Source organism: Solanum verrucosum, unplaced genomic scaffold, assembly GCF_900185275.1.
Source record: "Solanum verrucosum unplaced genomic scaffold, falcon-dt-bn FXZP01000180.1, whole genome shotgun sequence".
NCBI classification, from domain to species: domain Eukaryota; kingdom Viridiplantae; phylum Streptophyta; class Magnoliopsida; order Solanales; family Solanaceae; genus Solanum; species Solanum verrucosum.
In genome coordinates this window covers 1142782-1166156 of record NW_026020402.1, presented here as the reverse complement: position 1 = coordinate 1166156, position 23375 = coordinate 1142782, and the positions used below count along the sequence as shown (strand labels likewise).

At 33.2% G+C, this 23375-nt stretch overlaps 3 protein-coding genes across 4 annotated transcripts in view; 1 reads left to right on the top strand and 2 right to left on the bottom strand.

Annotated features, from left to right (window-relative positions):
• The window catches only part of LOC125840252 (malate dehydrogenase, glyoxysomal-like), a 320744-nt gene that overhangs the window by 133697 nt on the left and 163672 nt on the right, over positions 1-23375 (top strand). The gene's annotated exons all lie outside the window — the stretch shown is intronic.
• On the bottom strand, positions 506-8726 carry LOC125840227 (uncharacterized). The gene is made up of 7 exons (XM_049519189.1): positions 8602-8726; positions 7524-7975; positions 6741-6926; positions 6226-6333; positions 3566-3769; positions 1621-3491; positions 506-1301 (listed from the first exon to the last, which is right to left on the bottom strand). Exons 1-7 carry the CDS (start codon positions 8675-8677, stop codon positions 734-736), a joined length of 3465 nt encoding a protein of 1154 aa, XP_049375146.1. The 5' UTR covers positions 8678-8726; the 3' UTR covers positions 506-733.
• On the bottom strand, positions 10412-18683 carry LOC125840238 (uncharacterized). The gene is made up of 10 exons (XM_049519211.1): positions 18548-18683; positions 16130-16346; positions 14399-14556; positions 14153-14298; positions 12184-12246; positions 11992-12084; positions 11497-11658; positions 11267-11373; positions 10981-11093; positions 10412-10902 (listed from the first exon to the last, which is right to left on the bottom strand). The coding sequence occupies exons 1-10, from the start codon at positions 18654-18656 to the stop codon at positions 10643-10645; spliced, it is 1428 nt and encodes a 475-aa protein (XP_049375168.1). The 5' UTR covers positions 18657-18683; the 3' UTR covers positions 10412-10642.

The window sequence follows — 23375 nt, the reverse complement described above, 5'->3', positions numbered from 1 at the left end:
TTACCCACTTTTTGTGGTGACTATCAACTTCCTTGATTACCAAAGTGACTTTACAAGAGCCATATCATAGTTAACACAAGCGGCTATCAAATATCAACATAAAGACTAACTGTCCAAGTCTAACTACCTAACAAGAGCTTCAAAAAACAAGCTGTTGGAGTCTACTTCTAATCTAATTCTAATAGAAGCTATAATATTACAAACATTAGAAATTTCGTTTGGCGAGAGTGTCCCAGTTTCTGCTTGTGTTAAAAAACTCTGAGGTTCCTTTCTTTCCAGATACTGTGTACACATTTAGCATATATAATTTTAAACGCTTGTGCAGCTCTAAAATTCCCTTTAGTATTCCCTAATATCCATTGGAAGTGTAGCTCCCAGCTTTGTGATCCCAGAGGTTGTCCCTGTAGCCATTAAAGGATTCTATTCCATAATCCCTGAGTAAATACACACATGTAGCGAAAAGATGTTCTCTGTTTTCTTCATGTTGCTGGCACAAGCACATGTCTTATCCACTACCATCCACCAAGCAGTGGCAGTTAACAACCACACCTGCAGCATCAACCATAGTGTAAATATGGCTTTGGATCTGGCACTATTGTTGACAATCAGATTGGTCCATGGTACTCTAGGCAATTCACCAAGAAGCTTCAAATTAATTGTTCTGATAATAGAAATACCATTCGAGCTCTATATAATAGAAACATCATCCTAGCTCTAACTAAATAACTGCAGTCTATGGCACTCTAACAGACTGACCACTATTAGAAGATTCCTGTACAGTGAAGAACTGATTAGTGTTCAGGGGCATAAGGCTCCAGTAAGCACCATTGTTGTCTATACAACAGCTGTGCCATTTGATTTGGTAAGAACCCACAGGAAATGCAGAAACATCTAGCAAGCAGGTTGCAAATCCTTGCCCTTTCTCATTAGGATCAAAACACACAAATTTATCCACAGCTGAAGTCCCTCCAGCATTTTCCATAGCATGTAATCCATCTCTCTCGGAAGTCCCTGTTGTGAAGTGCAATAGCTTGTCATTAAGGCCTACCATGTGATCGCTTTTCCAAGCTTGACAACTGGACTCTGATACCTTCTTATCCTTGTTTGCACTGAATACTTGAAAGGATATCCTTGAGTGAAGGATGCAGTACAACTTCGACACTTGAGACAGCTGGTCTGGCAATATATTTCTTAGCTGAATACACAGAGTTAGAGGGAGCTGAAAGCCTGACAAGACAGATATATCGTCTATCCTTTTACCATCTTCATTTGTTATGAAAAGCTCAGCAGAAATAGGCGGCCTGCCATTTCACAGTTCAATATTAGAATACTATCAGAATTCTAATATTGAATAAAAATGTACAACTCTAGAACCAATCCAATTGAATCAAACAGATCTCAAAACTTGTTTTGTCTAAAAATCCACTACTGTTTCAAATGATCTGCTACTTCTATTCCCACCGAAGACAATTTCAGATCAAAAAGGGTCAATGACATCAAAGTATAAGTTGGCTACCATATGAAATATGAAACAGACTAACAGCAGTAGAATATCTCAATAAATTCAATAATAGCTCCTTCTAGTTGATTGCAGAAGTCTATGAATGAAACTTCAGTTACCTTAATTGAAAAAAATGTTTGGGAGTCCGGAAAGGAATCTGTATCCACGAGAAAATAATATTGAACAGCAACTGCAAAGCATCACGAGGAATTCGGGATATACCATTATTTTCATGTACATGAATCGCTTGCAAACTAAGAAATCTCTGAATGGAATATTTACAAAGTTTAGCAACATCTCTTGCTTCAACACAAGTTGTAGAGACCTCATTTCGGAATTCTTGCATGGAACAGCTCCTAGAGCTTCGATGGAAATCCAAAAGATGCCGCAGATTTTTGCTAGTCTCTAAGTCTGTAAACCCAAGTTTTCTTAACAAGTCATGAACTAGCTGAGTATGAAATTGCTCGTCTGTAGTTTCAAGACCATAAGTACTACAATTTTGTTTACCATGGAAACTGGCAAAACGTAATGTTAATCCAGTACTAAAGGCTAACAGTGAACAACTTAATCCAAGATCAGAAACTATCTTCATACTTTTCCTGTCCATGACAATGAATGACGTTGCTAAGAGATCAAATTCCTTTACTAGCCTCATGAACTGGGAAGAAGCATGGGCAAGCAATTGCAACAATGAGCTGAGTCCTTTCGAAGAATTCGAGTGCTGAACCAAAATCCTCGCCTCTATTTGTTCTGTATTTCTGGTGGCATCTTGTGAAAGCAAATTCATGCTCAATAATTTTAGTACATCTGCCACAGTTCCAACAACCTTTGATCTTAAAGTAATAAACCATCTCTGAAAACTAAAAGCAAGACCAGAAACAGAGGCATCAAAAGCTTCCTCTAAAGAACAAAGCTTGTTGGCGGCCCCAATAACATTTTCAATGTGATCACCTGTCATAATTTCCCCAGCTGCATTTCCAGAAAGAGTAAGCCCGAACAACTGAACTTTCCTTTCTAATTCTGAAAGATGGGATAAGGATTTTAACCAAAAACAACAGATATCAGATTGAACCATAGGTATTAGCTCCCCAAATATGTAAGCAGCTACTAACCATGCACCATTACATGCCGCATATTTTGCCAGCTTATAAGACAACCAATAATCTTTTTTAACCAAAATTTGCTTCACACGATCAATAATGAGAATTTCATGCTGGGACAGGGAACCATCATGTGAGAGAGAACTATAACGAGATGGACGAAAATTTCTATTAGAACCCAGATCTTCCCCTATCTCCAGCCACATACACTGATATGCAGCATGGAAGTGCAATAAAAGGTCATATATTAGGTGGATGTAAACAGGAAGTAAGCTGCACTGGTGCACATGCTCAACCAGATGCTCCATTCTGTTAAAGACTTGGGTGGCACCACCAGTGGAGACATCCAGCTTTTCAAAGCAAGTTATCAGAATCTGGGATAAATAAATCAAGACTCTTGATGCAGTTGATGTATGGTTTTCTTTGTCAAGCTCTGTTATATGATGATCTTCTGAGACTGAATTCGTCATACTGGTGATTTCATTAAGCATGCCGACCAGATGTTCAATAACTATACAGATCTTATCCAGCACAATACCAGAGAGATTTTGATGTCTTTCAACCAAATCAACTAGAATAAAAAGTAAACTCTTTACCTCCTGCTCCGTTCCTTTGTCTGGATGAGGATTATCAACCACTAATTTAATTAGTTGGGAGATGCGATCTAAGGTGAATGTAAGCATACGAGATGAAACAATTGAGCCAATTCCACCTGCTGCATCTTTCAGTATCCCCAAAAGCTTGTCAAAAATACAAGCTAATACATGAATTGCAAACACCCTCTCTGAGATGACTGGAGATTGTAGTTTGAACTCAACAATTTGTAAGAACTTGGAGAAAATAGTGAGGATCTCTGTGCATGGAATTGTATCTAGGTTGTGGGGAAGTATCTGCAAAGTAAGAGAATGTAAGCAGTACTAGTATGATTACAATAGCACAAATTTGACAGATCGAGAGGAAATACCTTGCATAAAGCTCTTAGAGCATCAAAATGCAAAGCTGGTGGAAAATTTAACTGATTTATGACGCCAAACAACTTTAGAGTCACATTTGAATTGGCCGGGAAGTGATACATTCCTTTGGCTAAAATGAAACGAAGACATTTTAATGCCATAACTTGCAGGCTCAAACCTCTATCCTTAGTCATAAATGAGGAAAGCAATTCCACCTGTAACCAAAATCAAGAGATAAATATGCAAAAAAATCAGGTATAAAGTACAATAGATATCCTTAATTTCAATATTATATATTCAGCTTGTTTGCACAGACCAACTCAGCCATGACAGAAATTGCATGGCTTTCCTATTAAATCAGTCAATCAACCAGCTAGTTGGTGTAAGTTAATATGAATCTTCTATATACATTCTAATATTGGTGAAAAATTGGTCTTCTAAAGCAAATTAGGGGTCCTCTAAAGCTGGAGATTCTCTATATCTCAGACTATGCTTCCACTGGCAAATGCTTCTCTATAACCAGCTCCATGCCTACAATGATATATCTGGAAGTTCACATAGGAGATGCTAAAACCATCTTAGGCAACCTCAAGTGGTTCCTTTCATATCCTGTTTTATAATTTTGCAAGATTATGACATTATATAATTAAGAGAAAACACATAAAATCCCCCCGAACTTGGCAGGACAACTTACTTTAGCACTTAAACTACACGGGTGTTTAAATACCCCCCTTAACATTTTTGAAGTGTTATAAAAACCACCCTAAGATTATAATACCACCCTCACTTGCCACATTATAGCCATGTAAGTGCCACAACATAGCCATGTCAACACCGTCATTAATTAATTTGTTTATTAATTATTTTCACCATTTTTTCGTGACACTTCTTAGAATTAATTTACACTAATCAATTAATTAATCAAAAATACATTTCCCCAAACCCAGCCCCCACCCACCCCCCTCACTTCTTTCTTCTTCCTTCTTCTGCTTCACCATTTTTAGCTTTTCACTGTTCATTTTTTTTTCCTCTTCATATTTTTCAATGAGCTTCACCATCCAAACTCCTTTCATCGTAACTCCCAAACCACCACTTCGCTATCACTCTCTTCCTGAATATACCATTAACAGTGAGCTTCGAAGCTTTTGAGAGGGACTTCTCCAAAACCCAGCCCCATAAAATTTACTCCACATTTCCTTCTCCAGCATCACCACATCTTTATCGAATTCCAAGTTACTTCCAATATCCTAAAATAGATCCACCACATCTTTAACAATAAACTTCGAAGCTAAAGTTGTTGCTAAGCCAAGAAGAGGTAAAAACTTCATTTTAATCTATTTTTGGATCTTAATAAAAGTTAATATATAAGGAAAATAATATTTAAAATATTAATTATATATTGACCTATAAAAAATGCCATGTGTATGATTCTATAATTATTTTTTCCTTTTTTAATTCCTTCACACGCTATTAGGTGAGTGAACTCACTCTCTTTGCCACGTCAGCCTTTGGGTTGTATTTAATTCACTTCAAAGATGTTAAGGGGAGTATTTAAACGCCCGTATAGTTTAAGTGCTAAAGTAAGTTGTCCGACCAAGTTCAGGTTTTTTTTTATGTATTGTCTCTATAATTAACCTCAAATTAAGATAGTCCGTTGCACAAAGCATCCTAAATTAGCGAGGTCCTAGGAAGGGCCACACCTCGAGGGGTGTGATGTAGACAACCTACCATCCTACCCTAATGCAAGCATTATTGTCTGCTCCCACAGATCGAACCCGTGACCTATAGGTCATACCATTTACCAACATATCCATCTTGTTGCATTACATAGAGACCTCCGAATATGGTAAACATTGTTTTGTGCTCTTTAGGGTCTTAAATTTTATTTCAAAAAAGTTAACCTAGCTTCATCTTCTTTGTTTATTTAACTTTATCATTGTTGAAGTTCTTTACCATATTCATTTTTTGAGATAAAGATATTGTCTGGGCCAGCTTGTGCCTTGTGTGTAGCCCAACAAATTTCACAGGGCACCTCCTACCTTCCACCAGCATAGGTACTAGGTATCTCTATCCCCCAAGGTTTGGACAGATGGGAAGAAATCACCTAGGGGTCATTTGGTAACTTGTTAGGACAAATATTATACATGTATTAGATCCTACATACATAACACCATGTTTGGTAGTTGGTTAGTATTATGTATAAAATTTATACAATGTTTGGTTTGTAATTTAGAAACCGTCATAATTAATACATGTACAAGTTATGAGGGAATCCATGTATAATTTTTGCAGGATAGAAGATAGAACAACTAATACATCTACAAGTAATACATGAATAACTAAATCATGCATAACTAATCCCTGCATAAAATAATACATAAACTTTTTCATAACTAATTCATGTATTACTAATACCTGCATAACTCTAGCCAGCTATCAAATGACCCCCTAGTGTTTTTGCCTTCGCTGGATTTGAGGTCTCAATCCACTTGGTTGACTACTAGGCCACAACCTAGAGTGTGTGGTTCTGTTACCTTCATCTCGGAGAAAAACTTAGACTCCATTTCTTTTCTTATTTTCCTTATCATTTTTGTATTTCTCTGCCTTTCTCTTCCTACATTGGTTGACATTAGAAAAGATGCAAATCAAACAAAATGAGTAAAAAATATACCTGTCTAGGAATTAAAGGTGCCCACTTAGAAGCAATTTTGGAAAGTGAAACTAACATCACCAAAGAGAATTCTTCTTCTGAAGATTCTAGGATAAGCTTTACACCAGTCTGCAATATGAAAAAGTCAATTTTAGTGCTGCAATAGAAATCTGAATTCACTTCTTCATCATGTAAGCAAATTGTCAGACAATACAGATTGGCCTGGTATCATTAAAAACTTATTTTAAGGAAATTGTAACAAAAACTATAGCAATAGTCACAATTAGTTAAGAGATGATAACTTGCATTTCATGCATAAAAAAGAAAAACATTGCATTTCACTATGCATAATGTTGTCATCTATATGAGTATTTACAACATGGTTTCTGAACAGTGCTTTTTCAAAAAACAAGCTCTTTTAGAATAGAGCAGAAAGGGACAGAAGGATAGGGGGTCCATATAATGAGTCACAGGTGCAATAAGAAAATTTACATGTATTTGGTGGCAGAAACTCATATGAAAGAGAAATACTGAACCTTATGAGATATATCTGCTAGTAAAATTGGGCACCACATTTTAGCAAAAGCACGTCCTCCAGCTAACCTTATAGCCCTTGATGTTTCAGATGACACCAACAGACCTCCAAGCATCTCCAGAAATACATAAGCAAAATCGTCTGCCAGTTCAGAAAAGCATCCAGCTGCAAACAAAGAAGCCTTTGCCTGTAGATAGACACAAAATGGTTGTTTCAATTATCAATCATGTCAAACGGAACAATATGTAATTGTTGTAAATGATACAATAGTCTAGATCAGTGCGTTGCACAAAGTGTAAATTCCTACAAGCACTTCCTTAATTATGGAGAAAAAACCATGGAGAGCTTATTTATGACTGGATAGTAAGCTGCCAAATTCTGGAAATTATTTGGAGTCCTATTTCGGTAAAATGGCAGGAAATTTCGATCATTCATATCTTACAACACTAGTGCTCCGTCCCAACAGGTAATTCTCTTCAGCACACCTTACTCCAGATCAAATTGTGTGTTGGGAACCGGGAAGCTCTAAGTGCAAGCAGATTTTCCAACCAAATGTGTTAAGGACAGGTTGCAACATCAGATTAAACTTTGTGTACTGCTATACCTTCATAACGGCCTCCCTATACTGAATCTTACAAGCAGTGGATAATATGTTGTGAAGAAATTCTCTCATAGAAGGCCCTTAATGTACTTTAAAGTTGTTAAGTGGGAAAACACAGTAAGCAATGTTACGCTAATAATGTCAAAACAATATATAGTACTCATTAAGATGGACAGGTCTTACCTCCAGAATATGCATCGACCACAAGCTTGAAAGGATGAGGTATCTAACATCAGCACTATCTTTTGCAATATGAGCCCAGCAACCAAATAGAACTAAAGCCAGTGCTCTCTCTTCAACATTTCCAGAGTCGAATACTATCTTTATTCTAGTCAAAAGTTCTCTATAGCTATCTACTTTATCCTTCGAAAGGATTCCCTCATCTTTTCTTCCCTGGCTCCTCAACTGCCTCCTCTGCTTGAGCTCTGACAAGAAAATCTTCACTATACAAATCTTCATATGTTTGTCTCCTGACATAAATGCATCTGCAAGCCTAAGAAGGATAGCATTTGCAAATAGCTTATCTTCCCCCGGAATTAAGCCAAATATTTTGTACTCGGCAGCATGAAGATTGGACTCTCTACTCCACCACTCAAGTCTTGGTCCAATATCTAGTATGGCTTCGATAGATTTACCTAACCATCGTGGGAAAGAATACAAAAGTATCAGTCAGAAACGATAATAGTTATCATAAAATAGTTTAAATATAACAATAACTCTTCATAACAGCATTAAAGATACATTGACAATAAAACTGGAATCATCATTGACAATTTTAAGAACAAAAAGAAGTCTTATAAAAAGGAGTTAATTTGGCTGAAAAAATTACAAAGTGCAGCATTATAACACTTAGTTTAGATGGTTGTTACATATCATTTCATAATGTATCGTACTGTGTTGTATTTTATTACTTTGATATATATTTGCACAGATTGTATCATTTCCGTTGTTACATAGTGTCACACATCAACAATGTCAAATCTACAAGACAAATAAGGGTATGAGGTTGAACTATTATTAAAAAAAAAAAACTTATCATAAAATAAGATTTTTTGAATGATAAGCAAAAATAAAATGAGAAGAAAAAAAAGTAATGATGTGATCACATTACGTAAAATGAGACTTTTAGCTACTTAACTATGAATTTAAAATCTGATACGATAAATTTAAGTAACAATGAAAACAAATATTAAATTCAAACTAACAACAAAATACATTACAATAGAATAGGTAACAAGCATACAAAGAAACTGTTACTCACCAGGTTTTTTAGAACGGAGGCCTTTTTCAAGTTCTATGTTCCATTGCATAGCACAAGCAGATGGAGTTTTCTCCATTATCTTCTCTCAAAGGACAATGAGCTTGAATTTTTTCTGAACTGAACAATGGATAGTAAGGAGAGAGATGAGTGGAGAGAAAAATTGTACCTCTGTAGAATCGGAAAAAGGAAAAAAGAAGAAGAGGAGTCCAATCACTCAATTCGTGCCGTCGGAGGAGTGAGGCTTCACGACGACGAACTTTTTCTTCTTTTTCAGAAAATAAATAAATAAATTCCAAGGGTTTGGACTTTGGACGTCGCCAATATACCGGAGTAAAATTTTAAATTAAGATAAAATAAATCAATGACCCTATATATTTTTTTTCTCTTTTTATCTGATCATTTTAGCTAATTAAGAGTGTTTTATAAAAAAAAGTTGTTTTTATATTATTTTTAATATTAAATAATTATATAAAGTAGTTGGAGTTAAATTTAGAATTTTAAAATATCATATTAATATAATAAAATATATTTATAGTAAAATTCATCTTAAAAATTATGACAAATTAATATGAATCAAGTATTATAAAATGGAATAACTATGAAAGTTTTAACGAGAATACAAGTTTAATTTGTTAGTTTTATAGAAATATTTGAGAAATTAGATTACCTCTTCCAATTCATTTTACTTGTTCGTTATTTTAAAAATAATTTTATTTATTTGTTCTTTTTAGCAAATCAAGAGAGTTTTATTACTTTTTCTACATGTTATGTTTAGTATTAAATAGCTACACAAAATGGTATTTTTACTAGTTCATATTAAGTGAATTTGTTGAGTGTTTTTTTTCATAGTTTGAATTAAGTGAATTATTCAAAGTTCAAGAAAGTTATTAAGACTTTTTTTTTTTCATATTTAACCATCATTTAATGAAAATCTTAATTATTTTACATTTTTTAGGAAGCTAATTTGAAAATAATCAAAAGAGCAATAGTGGAAAGTAATTTTTGACTTATGTCCTTAAATATTTTTCTCAAGGGTGTCATACCCCTAATAATTCACTTATTATACACTAGAGGGAGTAATAGTCAAATTTAGAGTTTCAAAACATCATTAATACAAAATTTTTGCATGGATTGTCCCAATTTTGAGATGGTCTTTAATTTTAGTCTCTTAAATTTGTGGTCTCTAATTTTCGTCATTTCAATACTTTAAGTAATAAAAAATGTCAAAATGCCCTTGAAAGCGAAAAAAAAATCACAAGACATACGTTCAGTGGCATAAATTAGGTTCCCAAACATAAGTTACAGTAACACAAGTTATTCCACAAAACATTAGTTCAGTGGGAAAAATTATGCTCCAAAGCATGAATTTAGTGCCACAAGACATAATTTCGACCGCGTTAAAGGAAGCAAAGTTCTTTGAAGTCTTCGCTACATGACTTGTGTCTCAAGGCAGACATTCTCTAAAATTTTGTTTTGCAAAATTAATTGTCCAGCGGAATTCGATTTTAGTTGATTATATTTTGACACAATTTTTTAAAAAATAAACAGTAGAGGCAAAATTAAAAATTATGAATTTGAGAAAATTAAAGACCACTCTAAAATGGAGGTATTTGTGCAAATGATTCTCATTAATGAAGTTAGTATAAAAAATACATCTCTAATAAGTTTCTTTAAGCATTGTGCCTAGATAACATAGGTCAAGTTAAATAAAAGAGAGTGGTGAAAATTTAACCAAACTGTATAATAATCACCAAGGACACCATGTCATATAAAACAATAGTTACTCGCAAACATTAATGCACGGTGCTTTAAGTAGTCAATTTCAGTGCCTGTAAAAGTCAATAAGGTTACACTAGCTCAGACTAATAAGAATGTAATCACACCATAATACATATTACATAGTACTTTTTTGGTGCTGAGAATTACACCATAATACATACTTCACTAAAAAAAGGATCACTACCCAAGTGAAAAACGCGGAACACGTTACAACAATTCTGGACACCTAACCTCTCCACCCACTAGAATCACATTTTTAAAGTCAGAGCCATTGGTACCACCTTCTCTGCCGCCTAGCAGTTGTCTCTTTCTTTGGAGCAAGAGTAATCCTATCTGCGTGAGAAACGGCCCATTTGCTAAAATCTGGGGAAGAAACAAGCTCTTCCATAGCCTTCTTTGTGGTGTCTTTAGTTATCTTGTCCCACTCATCCTTTGAAAGCTTCTTCCGTTCAGGAGTGTTATGGAAAGTAGAATAGAATGTATCTTTTTCTGACAACAAGCTTCGTGGCTTGAGAGGAAAACCTGCAGGAAAAATACACATCAGAGAAACTCCACCTAATACTTCTTCATTTCATCTACTAATAATTAGTTTAGGCTAACCTGGGCTGATTGTGTCATTTAGATACGTCCTGGAATCATATGGCCCTTTTATCGGTGATGTGTACAAATCCTGAGATTCCCAGAGATAACTCGTGTCTATTTGTGATAAATTCCTGCTTTGCATGAAAACCGGAGTGTGAAAATACAAAGTGACTCCAAAACGGAAGTCATCCGCCCATATACATAACAATAGAATAAAGCAATCAGACTACATAAGCATCAATCAGAAAATGGGGAGAAAGGATGGTAAAAGATTTTATTTTATTTTTTTAAAAAGGGCACTCACTTGAAAAAGCGCAGAACATATTTGGGACGGCATAATCTCCTCAAGATTGATGAGATCAGAACTCCACATATGCATGCCTCGGCACACAATAAAGGATCCACAGAACTCTGACAAACAAATGAAGTTACGTCAGTGCCCAATTAAACTCTGTTAAGGGATTTAGACTAAAAAAAAGTGTGAGAACTTTGGAGGATTAAATGGATTCATAGTATTATCATATAAATGGAAACCTGAAGAATCAACGCAGAAGCGAGAAATCGAATGGACCAAGCAACAAATTGAGATACTCCAGTGTCAATTGATCCATCTTCTGCAAGTACGAGTTTGTGAACAACCCAAAACCCCAACCAAGCTCCAGCAATCACAAGGAAAAGCAGCAGAAATATTGCCAGCTGCAACAAAAGACGGTCCGTGTCATCCTAAATTCCCTGGTAAGTGGAATGCTCAGTGCAGAAACCAATCAGATTAAACTTATGAAAATTCAGTCATCTTATCGTGAAACAACAGCAGGAGTTAGCAGCATATGCTTTTCAGCCATTAAATTTTGACATTTAACTTATAAAGGCACTCAAAATCAAGTTATATGAGGTAGATTTTACTGGCATGAGAAACCCTCAGCAAAAGGTTTTTCCTAACAGGAACCCAATATTAAACGAAATGAATGGATGAACCCTAAGTACAAATAATAAGGCAACTAATAAAACCAATAAGAAGAACTTACATACAGGGTTGTACATGTCTTCACCAACACCAATCTCGCGCAGTATTGAACGCAACAATTGTGGCACATAGCTTAGAATGAAAGATCCTACACCAACCTGAATGCAAAACAATGGCAACTCTTAATAACAAAATTTGAAAAGAATGACTCAAAGAATAACTGTTAATAGTATACTCATACTAGCAAAGATACTCACAATGGATGAATACAAGAATATTGCTAGTGAACTCTTCCTACCAGTCGGAAGAAGCTTCATTCCCTGTCATTAGAATACAACAACTGCCAATCAGAAAATTTCAACATAGAAGCATGATATACACCTACATGTTTGGTTTTCTTGATAAGGATGATATTATACCTACAATTATACATCTACACACATTCGTACATGATACAGCTGTTATGCACATAGCTCAAGATAAAATAAAATATTGAATATTTTCTGATTGATTAACATTGTTGACTATGATATACTCATAGTCAAATGACTGGATTGTTAGTTGGAATGATGTTTCTAATGCAGCATTCAAAGTTGTAAATCTAAAATTTCTTGATTGACTCCCAGATTGGAATATTAGCTTTTTATTAAGCTAAACTATTTTACCACATAAGGCTCTCTAAGACTTCAAGTACACTTAAAAAGATCTCTTGTACATCTCTAAAATGCCACGATCTTCGCCTACATCATGAAATCAAAATTAGCACTAATTCACCACAGATATCAACCGTCCACTTCAAGTTGAATCAATTCATATGAAACAGGAAATCACGTCTACAACAGTGTAAAAGTTTTCTTTATAGTTTCAAAGTAATTTGCCTTCTTTATAGTTTAAAAAAAGTTGCCTTCTGTAACATGATAATTATAAGATTTAACAACTATAAAAGATTATTGATATGTAAAGTGGACATAAAATTGTTTCTATATACACGGAGATTAGATCTCTCATCCATCGTGGGTCATGACACCACCTGGCAATTTTGCAATGGAATAGTATCACCTAAAAGCCATTTAGCTTTCTTTAGAGTCACATCTATTTAATGATTAGTAATTAGGAATTATTTCATATCCCGTCCGTATGCTTTTCAGTTCACATGCTCTATTTTGTTGTAGTTCTGAACAGCAGAAATTATTATTTTCCAGATTTCCAACATTTCATAATTATTATATTGCCGTGAAGTAAGAATCAAATGAGAGTTTGAACTAACAACTCAAAAAAAAAATTATTTTGTTGATAAGTTCTACTTGTACTCCCTTTGTTCAATTTAGTTGCCTACTTATCCTTTTCTTTGTTGGGATTGGTTTGCCTACAAATCCTTCTAATGGCCCAAAAAATGCCATTTCTCCAAAGAGGGCATAATAGCCAATCTTATATGATAAAAGTTATGCAAGACCTTTTACAACATTTTTTCACAGAAACCTGGGACATTCAGAAAATGCCTTGCAATAAGTACATTTATGATATTCTTATATTTGTATTGTTCTCATTTCCTCCCTCTTTTTAAGCATATCTGCAATTTAATTCACATGTGCCATTTAGGGGAAGAAACCTAAACTATTAAATATGAATTATACACTTTAGAAGTTAAAGATTCATTAGATTAGAAAAAATATCACTGCAAAAGAAGAAAAAAATAGTCAAACATACTTTCTAAGTCCAATTCTCAGGTAACAAAGATACTTTAAACTTCTTCAATATCTTATTTTTATCTACTTTGTGATGTGATTTGTCAACAATTTTAGTGATCTTGTTAGCTTTAGTCTCCCTCTTTTTCCCGCCAACATCTGGGTGATTTTTGTAAGTTACAGATACATCTTCAGCAGCACAAGATTTTTGTAAAAATACTACCGTGGAGTTATTATGGTGCTACTCTGCAGTTTACATTTGCAAAGCAATTTCCATTTCAAGAAAAATATTATCTCGCACAATACGATTGAAAAATTATTTTAGCTACTGAAATCAACTAAAACAGTTTGCTATGTAAATTTGAACTAAAATATCAAGATTTGAAACTGAAAAGACAATCCCAACAAGAATGCACATGCTTCTTCAATATTAAAAACAGGGAAGCTAGCAATCCTAGCAGAGGCTCTTCTTTGCACTCAGAAAAGGGACAAGTTTACAGAAGTATGCATACTTCTTTGAGAATGAAGAGTACAAAGTTACCTGGAAAAGGACCATCAGTATCACAAGAAGAACCCCTACTGCCATCGCACCACCATAGAAAAATACTAGAGACTTGCTAAGGAAGGATGCCAGAGCAAGTAGCAATATCCCCAATACCAGAAACACAACACGAAACAAATAAAAATCTGCATAAAAGGATAAAGGATATTAAGGTTGGTAAATTGAATTAAAATTCCAAAAACAACAAAGAGAAGTGGATTTCAGATTGGCCCAGGGAGATCAAACCTTCATGCAGCGAGACCTGAAAAGTGTCCTTAGATGAGCCTGTCATCCTAATATCCAAGAACCTATGCTCGAAAGGTGACATTGATCTCACCCATGAACCTTTGGTTAGTTTCATCCATTCGCCTGGCGGACACATCCCAATTGCAAGGGATTGATTCCTGCAAAGATGATAATGACCCTCAACAATTTATAAAAATTTAAGACAGTAAAGATGAAGTGGATCACCTATACCTATCTAACTTTCAAAAGGTTCTAACTCTTGATCTTCCTTTTGTATCAGATGACATTTCAGTTGGAGAAGTTTCATATTATGAGCTCAAAGGATAGAACCTAAATGACTGGGAAATGACCTTTATAGCAGCCTTTCATAATACAGTCCCTCAAAGTTTCAATTTTACAGAAGAAAAGGACAGCTTGGAGTGGAAGGTGGATAGCAGAGGTAAACTATCAGGTCAGCTTACAACAAATACTCAGGAGATAGGATGGACGTGGAGAATGATCTGGAAGACCAAAGTGCCTTATAAGGTAAACTACTTTACATGGTTATTGGCAAAGGAAGCAGTCCTCACTCATGAAAACCTTAACAAGAGGAAAGTCAGATGCTATCTATGTGAAGAACAGATAGAGCCAGTCAACCATCTCTTTTTGCACAGCAAATGGACAGACCAGTTGCGGCAGATGTTCATCCATAAGAGGACGATCAGGTGGGTGAAACCTGGGAGAATCAAATAAGTGCTAAGAAGCTGGAACAGAGAAGGCAATGCAGTGAAGAAGGAGGAGAGATGGAAGATGGTTCCTCATGTATTAGGTGGACCGTATGGAAAGAGAGGAATCAGAGATGTTTTGAAGGCAAAAGAACAACATACAGAAGATCAAGACAGACTGCTTAGGGTTTTACTATTTTTGGTGTAAACAAGTAGTTATAGACAGCACACTGCACAGAGCCACAAAAGATGTTTTTAATGTAAGTGATTGGCTGTGATTAGATATACTATTAGGATTTTGGAAAGAGGCAACTTTTTGTGATGGGAAACTACATTTTGTTGTAGTATAGATATATAGAAGTAAAGTTTACCATTCTCAAAGAAAAGAGCTCAAAGGCATAAACTTGGAAGCAAAAGCAACTACCATTAGACAAGTCATACTAGAAATTATTCTGTTATTTTTTTCTTATAAATGGGTCATACTAGTAATAGATAATCCTTAACGGTCATCACCTTTAGTTTAGCCATTATACTACACAAGAGAAAGGGTATCGATTTTACCTCTTGAAATGATGTCCCTCAAGCATACAGATTTAACACGTAATAAAGCACCTGAATTCCTAGGTATCTATCAGACCAATAAAAAATATGATAAGGCATACAGACAACTTTAACGAGTAGCAACAAATACTTAAGGTTGGAGATTAGTTAACATACCATCTGATTCAAAACAATTTCTTTATCAGATAACTCATTGTTATGTAGAGAGCTAGGTAATATTAATAAAAAGAAGGATGATAGACCATACACTGACATTATATATATCAAGTTGTCAGCAACTCATCTATAATGATTTTTCTTTTTGAGAAAATCATCTATTGTGATTTTTCACAATCATAAAAGCCATTATGCTATTACTACTGGTCAGCAGAAGAAATAAAATATGCTACAAGAAGCATCATTGGAGACTTGGAGTTCCATTAGTTCTTAGTTTAATTAGCAAAGAAACAAAGGGTTAAAAGCTCACCTATGGAAACAGACCTCAGCATTAGGTGGACGCCCACTTGGATTCAGATATGACACATTCACCTTTACTGAATGAGCATACTTTCTTAGACTTTTTAGCCTTGACAATCCATGGATCTGAACTCTCTCACAAATGACTTTAGTTCCTGGCTTAGAGCCAGGAGAATTTTCCACTACTATTCCTGGAGATATCTGCAGCGTGGTAGATTGAGATACAACTGTCCAACACAAAGAGAAAAAGAAACTATAATGAGTATAACCAGCTACTAATTGTTCAAAAAAATATACCATTTCAAGGTATAAACATGTTATAATGTTCTGTAGGAGCTCATGCTTGGCTAACAGCTAGCCAAAAAGGAACACTAAGAACTCTATACAACTCTTTTTCACCTAAGGATCACCTCTTACCAGCAAGCCCAATCCTAACTGTTGGATTTTATGCAAGGGCAGTGCGGCACCAACCACACTAAAGAAGGAGCTATCAAGAAAAACTTCCAATACTTGCTGACTAAGCTCTCTCTCTCTCTCACTCTCTCGACACAAAATAGGGATTTAAAACATCAAAGCGAGCTCAAAAAAGGAGAAAGCACAATATGTGCAAGTACTTGAATATGAAATATAAATATAAGACAAACAAACAAAGAGCATGCTAGTACCGATTCATGAGGTTATAGTGCACTGCAAATCAGTGTTACAGATAGTTGAGAAGTAAAAACCACAAGGGAACTACAGTTAGGAAAAAAATAGAAAACATACCCAGGCCATCTAGCTGTGGAGCTTAGGAACCCCTTTTTTATACCATATTCAATGTAGCAATTCTGATAAGCAACAAAATGCCTATTATGTTTCTATCTTTTTGTGACAACATTGCAAATGCAAATGTTTCTCAAGATGTTGTGCCATGTTTGACTTTTTAAACTCCTTTTTTATGAAGTGATATCATTGATGGCATCATGAAGATGCAAAAATAAAATAGGAAGAACATATAAAAGATTTTGTTAGCTCCAATATAGTACATCATATGCTAGGTTAAGGAAATAACAAAGTCCAAAAAATTGTCAGGGGACTCACATGTGTTAGGGCACTCCAGCTGTATAAAAACAAAAGACATCTAGCTTTAAGGGAGTGCATTGGAATTGCTATTCCGTCAAAATATCTACTGTTTCTTTCATTCCAAGCACACCAAAGGATACAAAAAGGGATTAGTTTCCAGATTCTTCTGATGGACATATACCAACTATCCAGTTATTCTAGCTCACTTAGGCTTCCTTTATACTACCAGACATTACCCAGTTCAGTCCAAAAAGAGACAAAAACATGTTCCACAAATCTTCTGTTACTGGGCAGTGTAATTGAAGATGTCGAGTAGTTTCTGCATTCTAATTGCACATGTAGAATCTGTTGACTAAATGAAGGGAAAAGATATTCTGATTAAAGGATGTATTCAGGATGGAGGAAAACATTTTCTCACGTTTGGTTGGTCAGAAAAATTAGAAAATATTTTCTTTAGAAAAACAAGCTCCTTGAAAATAAGGAAAATGACTTTTATAATGGAAGTAGGGAAAACAAGTTGCATTGTCTCCTCCTCACCCTCACAACCACCCACCCCCAACCCCATCACCCCCTGCCCCACCTCAACCCCCACCCACAACCCCACAACCTACTCCAGCCCCAGCCCCAGCCCACTCCCTGGCCCCCCTACCCCCTTTCCCCACTCCATCCTCATAATTTTGTCTTAGACATATACAAATAATTTTAGGATAATATTCTTTACTTAGATACCAAATACAAGAAAATAAATAAGAAACCACTTATTTTCCTAGAAAATGTTTTGTTGGAAAACAATTTCCTTCCTACCGAACACATACAAAGTTCTCCTGGGTTAGGCATGCTTGATATCCAAACAAACATACTCTGTTATAACCAACAGGTGCTTGTAATTTTCTCAATGCTCGCTCCAGTACATCCTTGTTGCTGGTCATTCATACATAAAACATTACCTTACTTTTTTCTTCTTTTTTTTAAATGTATCTTCTCAATACCACAGTTTTGACAAACAACAAGCAAAGTAACAAACAGATTTATCTTTTCTACTTTAACCCATCAAAAATCAAATACAGTTTCAAATTACACCATCAAATTATGGCAACTTCAACGTTAAAACCAGTAAGCCCTTCTTAGAATTACAATAACAACAACAATATACCCACTGTGATCCCACACGCGGGGTTGAGGCATAGTTTCTGTAATTGTAGTAATTTACAAGGACTACAAGCCTAAAGCAAGACTCTTTAAGTATCAAAAAACTCACTAATCTTAACATAATTCATAATTTCTCCAGAAACTTTTGCTTAAGTCGTGAAAGAAAATATAAAGATAAAAGAATATTTCAGAACCCTAGAATTTAAGAGAAAGTTACCTAAAGAAAGTTCATCAGCGCGGGCAATGGAGGTTAATGTGACGAGGAGCCATAGAAGTAGAGCAAATACTCCACGCGAAGGAATTGCTACATCCATTGTTTTTGCCATTCGAGTTGTTTTGGAACTAAGAGAGCGTTTTTATGGAGGAGCAAACTGAAAATACCAAGTCCTTTGGGGTCATTTCGTTATTTTCTGGTTTATATGTAAAGAATTTAAGATTGGGCTTGTGCAAGTTTTAGAGCAAGCCCAACTTGAAAGATCCTTTAGGCCCATCAACGGTAGAAACAGAAATTTTGAGTAATAGGGCAAATTACACATTTTCCCGGTTGATAGAAAATAATTGCATTCGCTAATCAAATAAATAAGAAATTTGAAATTTGTGTGCACCATATACACTATTATATAAATATTATACAAAATTATAAAATACATATAGATTTAATTAGAAGTAAATAGCTCACTTTTATTTTTTGACAATTTTTTTATATTTATTTTGGCATTGAATTGTCGGGTTGAGAAATATTTTCTTTATTTTTCCTTCTCTTCTTAAGTAGTTTTTTTTTATCTTTTTTATCTCTCTATATTTTTTTTATATGTATTTCATATTCTCTCTCGCCTAAATTTTCTCTACCACTTTTCAATCCCTCTGTTTATCCAGATTAATATAGTTGTATGTTATGTTTATCAACTGTTATCTCCTAAAAATCTCTTTTTATTTGCTAAGTATATATTTGGTTAAAATATGCGAATTTAATTTATGGATTATATATACATGTCAATTCCTTATTTTTATATATCATAGACATTATTATATAAAATCTTACTTCGTCTTTTTTTCTTACGTCTTTTTTGAAATTTAACTCAACTCTATTTCAAATTTAAATTTTGCACTCCTCTTAATGTTTAAAATCTATTGAACCAACACAAATAACTAACAATTCTAAAAGCCAAATCTGAAATTTAGTTCAAATCTAATTCAAAACAATTCCAAAATACTTTAGGTTTAAAATTTTAAATCCATTTTAAGCTTGTAACCTGTTGTGGGATCTATAGCTCCATGGTGGTGGGGCCTCTCTAAAAAAACCAAAAAAAAGAAAAAGAAAAAAGGACGATGGTAAAAAAAAAAAAAAAAAAACAAGAGAAAAAGAAGAGGCAATTGTTGTGGACCAAATTGCTTAAGATTCTAAAATTTGGATCAATTATAGTAGCATTAACATTTTAATTATATTTGTTCGTAATTAATTCATAAAAAATTCAAATACTATATTGTATTCTGTTGCAAAAAAATATTGCTGGATTGTCCATGAGCACCAACACCTATGATTTTCTCAATTAAACCGACTATGCCTCCACCTTGATGCATTAATATCTAATTAATTTGTTGTTTTAAAGCAAATCCACTTCACTCAACAGTGTGATTATGTCTTTAATAATAAAAATGAGTAATTTTCAAAAGGAAAAAGTATAGGTAAAAAGAATTAAACTTTACCTTAACTTTTTATATGTCTTTCCAAATTAAGAATTAAAAAAAAAGAAGCTAAATAGGATTAGAGAAAAAGAATCAAGAAAATTAAATCAGACAAAACTTTTAAAATATTTTTATTTTTATAATAAATAGAATGACAATTTTATTATATCAAGTCTTAACCTTTGAATATAATAACTTCACCGTCTTGAAAATTTAATAAGGACAATTAAAAACTAAATAATAAATTATCTCTTAAATTTGTATACTTAATAAATAATTATTTTTAATATAATAAATAAATAAAAATAAACATAAGAGTGATACGTAGGTGCTTCATAGTCAAAACAAAATAATGTAGTAGTATGACTTTCAATAATGAACCTTGAAAGATTCGAGACTTTTCAACAAGTTGGGCATGACTAGTTGGTCTTTGTTTTGAATTATTACAAGTGAGTTTGTTATTCGAAGACCAAAACTCTTGTTCGTAATTGTACTAAGTTGAATTCCAAATTATTGGCAAGCAATAAATTTTGATCATTAAATGTTGGGTCTGTAAAATCGAATAGATTAATAAATCGACGAAAAAATATTATTAGTTTATTGATATTGAGTTAACATGTTTTAATGGTTTATAAATTTTTTTTATTGAATTATTAGTTCGAATTTGATTTTTAAATATAAGTTATTAAATAAATTGATAATCCATAAAATTATAGTAATTTACTACTTACCACTACATAAATATTAAATAATAATAGCGTTACTTTATTGATGATTACCTTGCTCTTTAGTCTTTAATTCACATTATTGTCGTTGTTCTTTTATTTGTGTTGCACTTGTATAGTTCTTAATTTCATGTGTAGTTTTTTTAGTTTTTATTTTGTGAGCATTATTTAAAGTTACATTATTATCCTATTGCGTCAAATAATTAAAGAAATTATATATTTATTTTATAAATATTTTCTTATTTGTTAAGTCGAAAGTCGAACTAAATCAAAAATCGATAAAAAATATCTTTATCATTCTTAGCTTAACATGTTTAAAAAAACAAATCAATTAACTAAATCTATAATAGAAAACCAAAGCATCCGATACACACCCCTAATTAAATGTTCATAACAAGAAACAGATTACTACTCCCAAGACGTCACGATATTTAAGACATATTAGGTGTTATACTCTCGCAGTATCTATTTATCTGGTACTTTTTAGTTCCCAAAAATCATTTTAACCAATCATTTCTGTTGCATTAGATTAGTTAAATATTTTGAGATTAGATCTAGATTTTTAAATTTTGTATGAAAAATTAAGTTGTCTATCAATGGCATGAAAAAACATAGAATTACTTTAAAATGTTACCAAAATTTACATAACTTTAATATCAAAAAGTAAAAAATAACACAAATAGACAGAGTAATTAACGTATTAATATCAGAAGTGATTGCAAGTATTGATAATATGTAGTTCCTGGCTACGTAAACCCAAGAATGGTACTACCTGTCTCAAATATTGATTGCTTTGATAAATTGAATTTATTTCAAACTATGCGTATTTTTATTATAGAATAAAGTCATTTGATACAAATGTTTTTTATTTTTCAATTTACACTTTATTGTTTCAATTAGTTATCAATTGTTGTAGTGTTAATTGGGTATGACATATAAATGGAGGCAATGAATAAGTTAGACAAACACTAAATTAATTTCTCTCTTTCTGTCACTTTTTATTTGTTCAATTTTTCTCTTTTTACGTGTTATTTTTGAGAATTTTTTTAATCTATACTCTATTATCCTCAATTTATTAATATTAAGTTAATGTGTTTGAAAAATATACTCCATCCGTTTCTATTTATATGTCATCTTTTTAGATTTCACGCTCCTTAAGAAATCAGGTAAGTTTACCATTATACTCTTATTTAGCATTCTCTTGAAGACAAGTTTTCAATAAATGAACATGAATTAATTTATTTGAGCAATGGACATAAACTATTTATTTAGTTTTTTTATGTTGGTCAAATATTTATTTTCAAGGTTAATAACTCTCAAGGGTAAAATAGGAAAAAAAATAATGTCATTTATGCATGATTTTATGAAATGACACATACTTAAGGACTATCTATATTCTTAGAAAGGATGACATATAAATAAAAACAGAGAGACAGTAGTAAGTAAAGATATTTTCGAATCTATCAATTTATAACAGTAAAATGATTTATTATTAACCATCAATATTTTCTTAATATGTGTGTTAAGTCAAAATTGACAAGTAAAATATAACAGAGGAGTATCATGTGAATATACGTGTAAAATTTCAAAAGACACTGATAATATGAGCATCAAATTAACTTGGCGTCACCTAACAATTCAAGATACTCTCTCTATCCCTTTATACTCGGTAAATATTGTTTGGACTTGTCCCTCAATTCATTTAGAGATGTTCTTGAAAAGAAGTAAAATATCTCTAATAGGTAAATTAATTTTGAAATAAATTCACTATGTCATGAGTTCATGACAATTAATAAGTATATCAAGTTGAAAATAGATAAGTAAATAGAAATAGAGGATTATTAATTAAGTTTTAGAAGAATCCCGTCTACTTTCTTTCTCAAAGACTATGACTCTGCTTGATTGGATTTTTCAAATAAGATTGAATATGGAGTTTTATAAATGAAGGTTTGAATAGACTGTTTGACATTACTTTTGCACGGTTGCACATAATTAAAGTTTGTTATATTTTTTTAATTCATTTTTATTTGTCCATTTATAATATTTTTAAACTTTTAATTAACAAGCAATGTACTAATAATAGAGCCACACACGTAAAAATATATAAAATGCTCATCAGAAAATTGAATAAGATAAATTACAAAATAGTGTGCTCTAATTTGCGGATGATCAATCAAACTTTTATTTTATTACGTCAAAATTATTATAACATAAACTAAAAATATCAAATCAAATTTGTATTTATTGATTCCCCCCCCCCCCCCCCAAATTATCAATTTAGTCCGGTATGCTGATTTTCTTTATACATCTCTAGCTAAAATTATTCACCAGTTGGATCAGTCGAAGGAGAGAGAAGATCGGCGCCGCCACTAAATAACTCTAAGGCTGCACGTGTAACTGAGATAAGTCCTCAGGTAGTCACCAAGCATTAAAGAAAGGTTACTTCATTACTCCCAAAAATAAATGGCGTTTGTTTTTTTACCTTCCCTCTACCCTCTTTGTTATTTATTTTTAAAATTTTTTTTTTTTTTACTTGTTATTTTTAATTTATCAAAAAAAGATACTAATTTTTTTTTTATGTTTTATCCTTAGCATTAGATATTTATTTTGCAAATCACTTTTTAAGACATCACT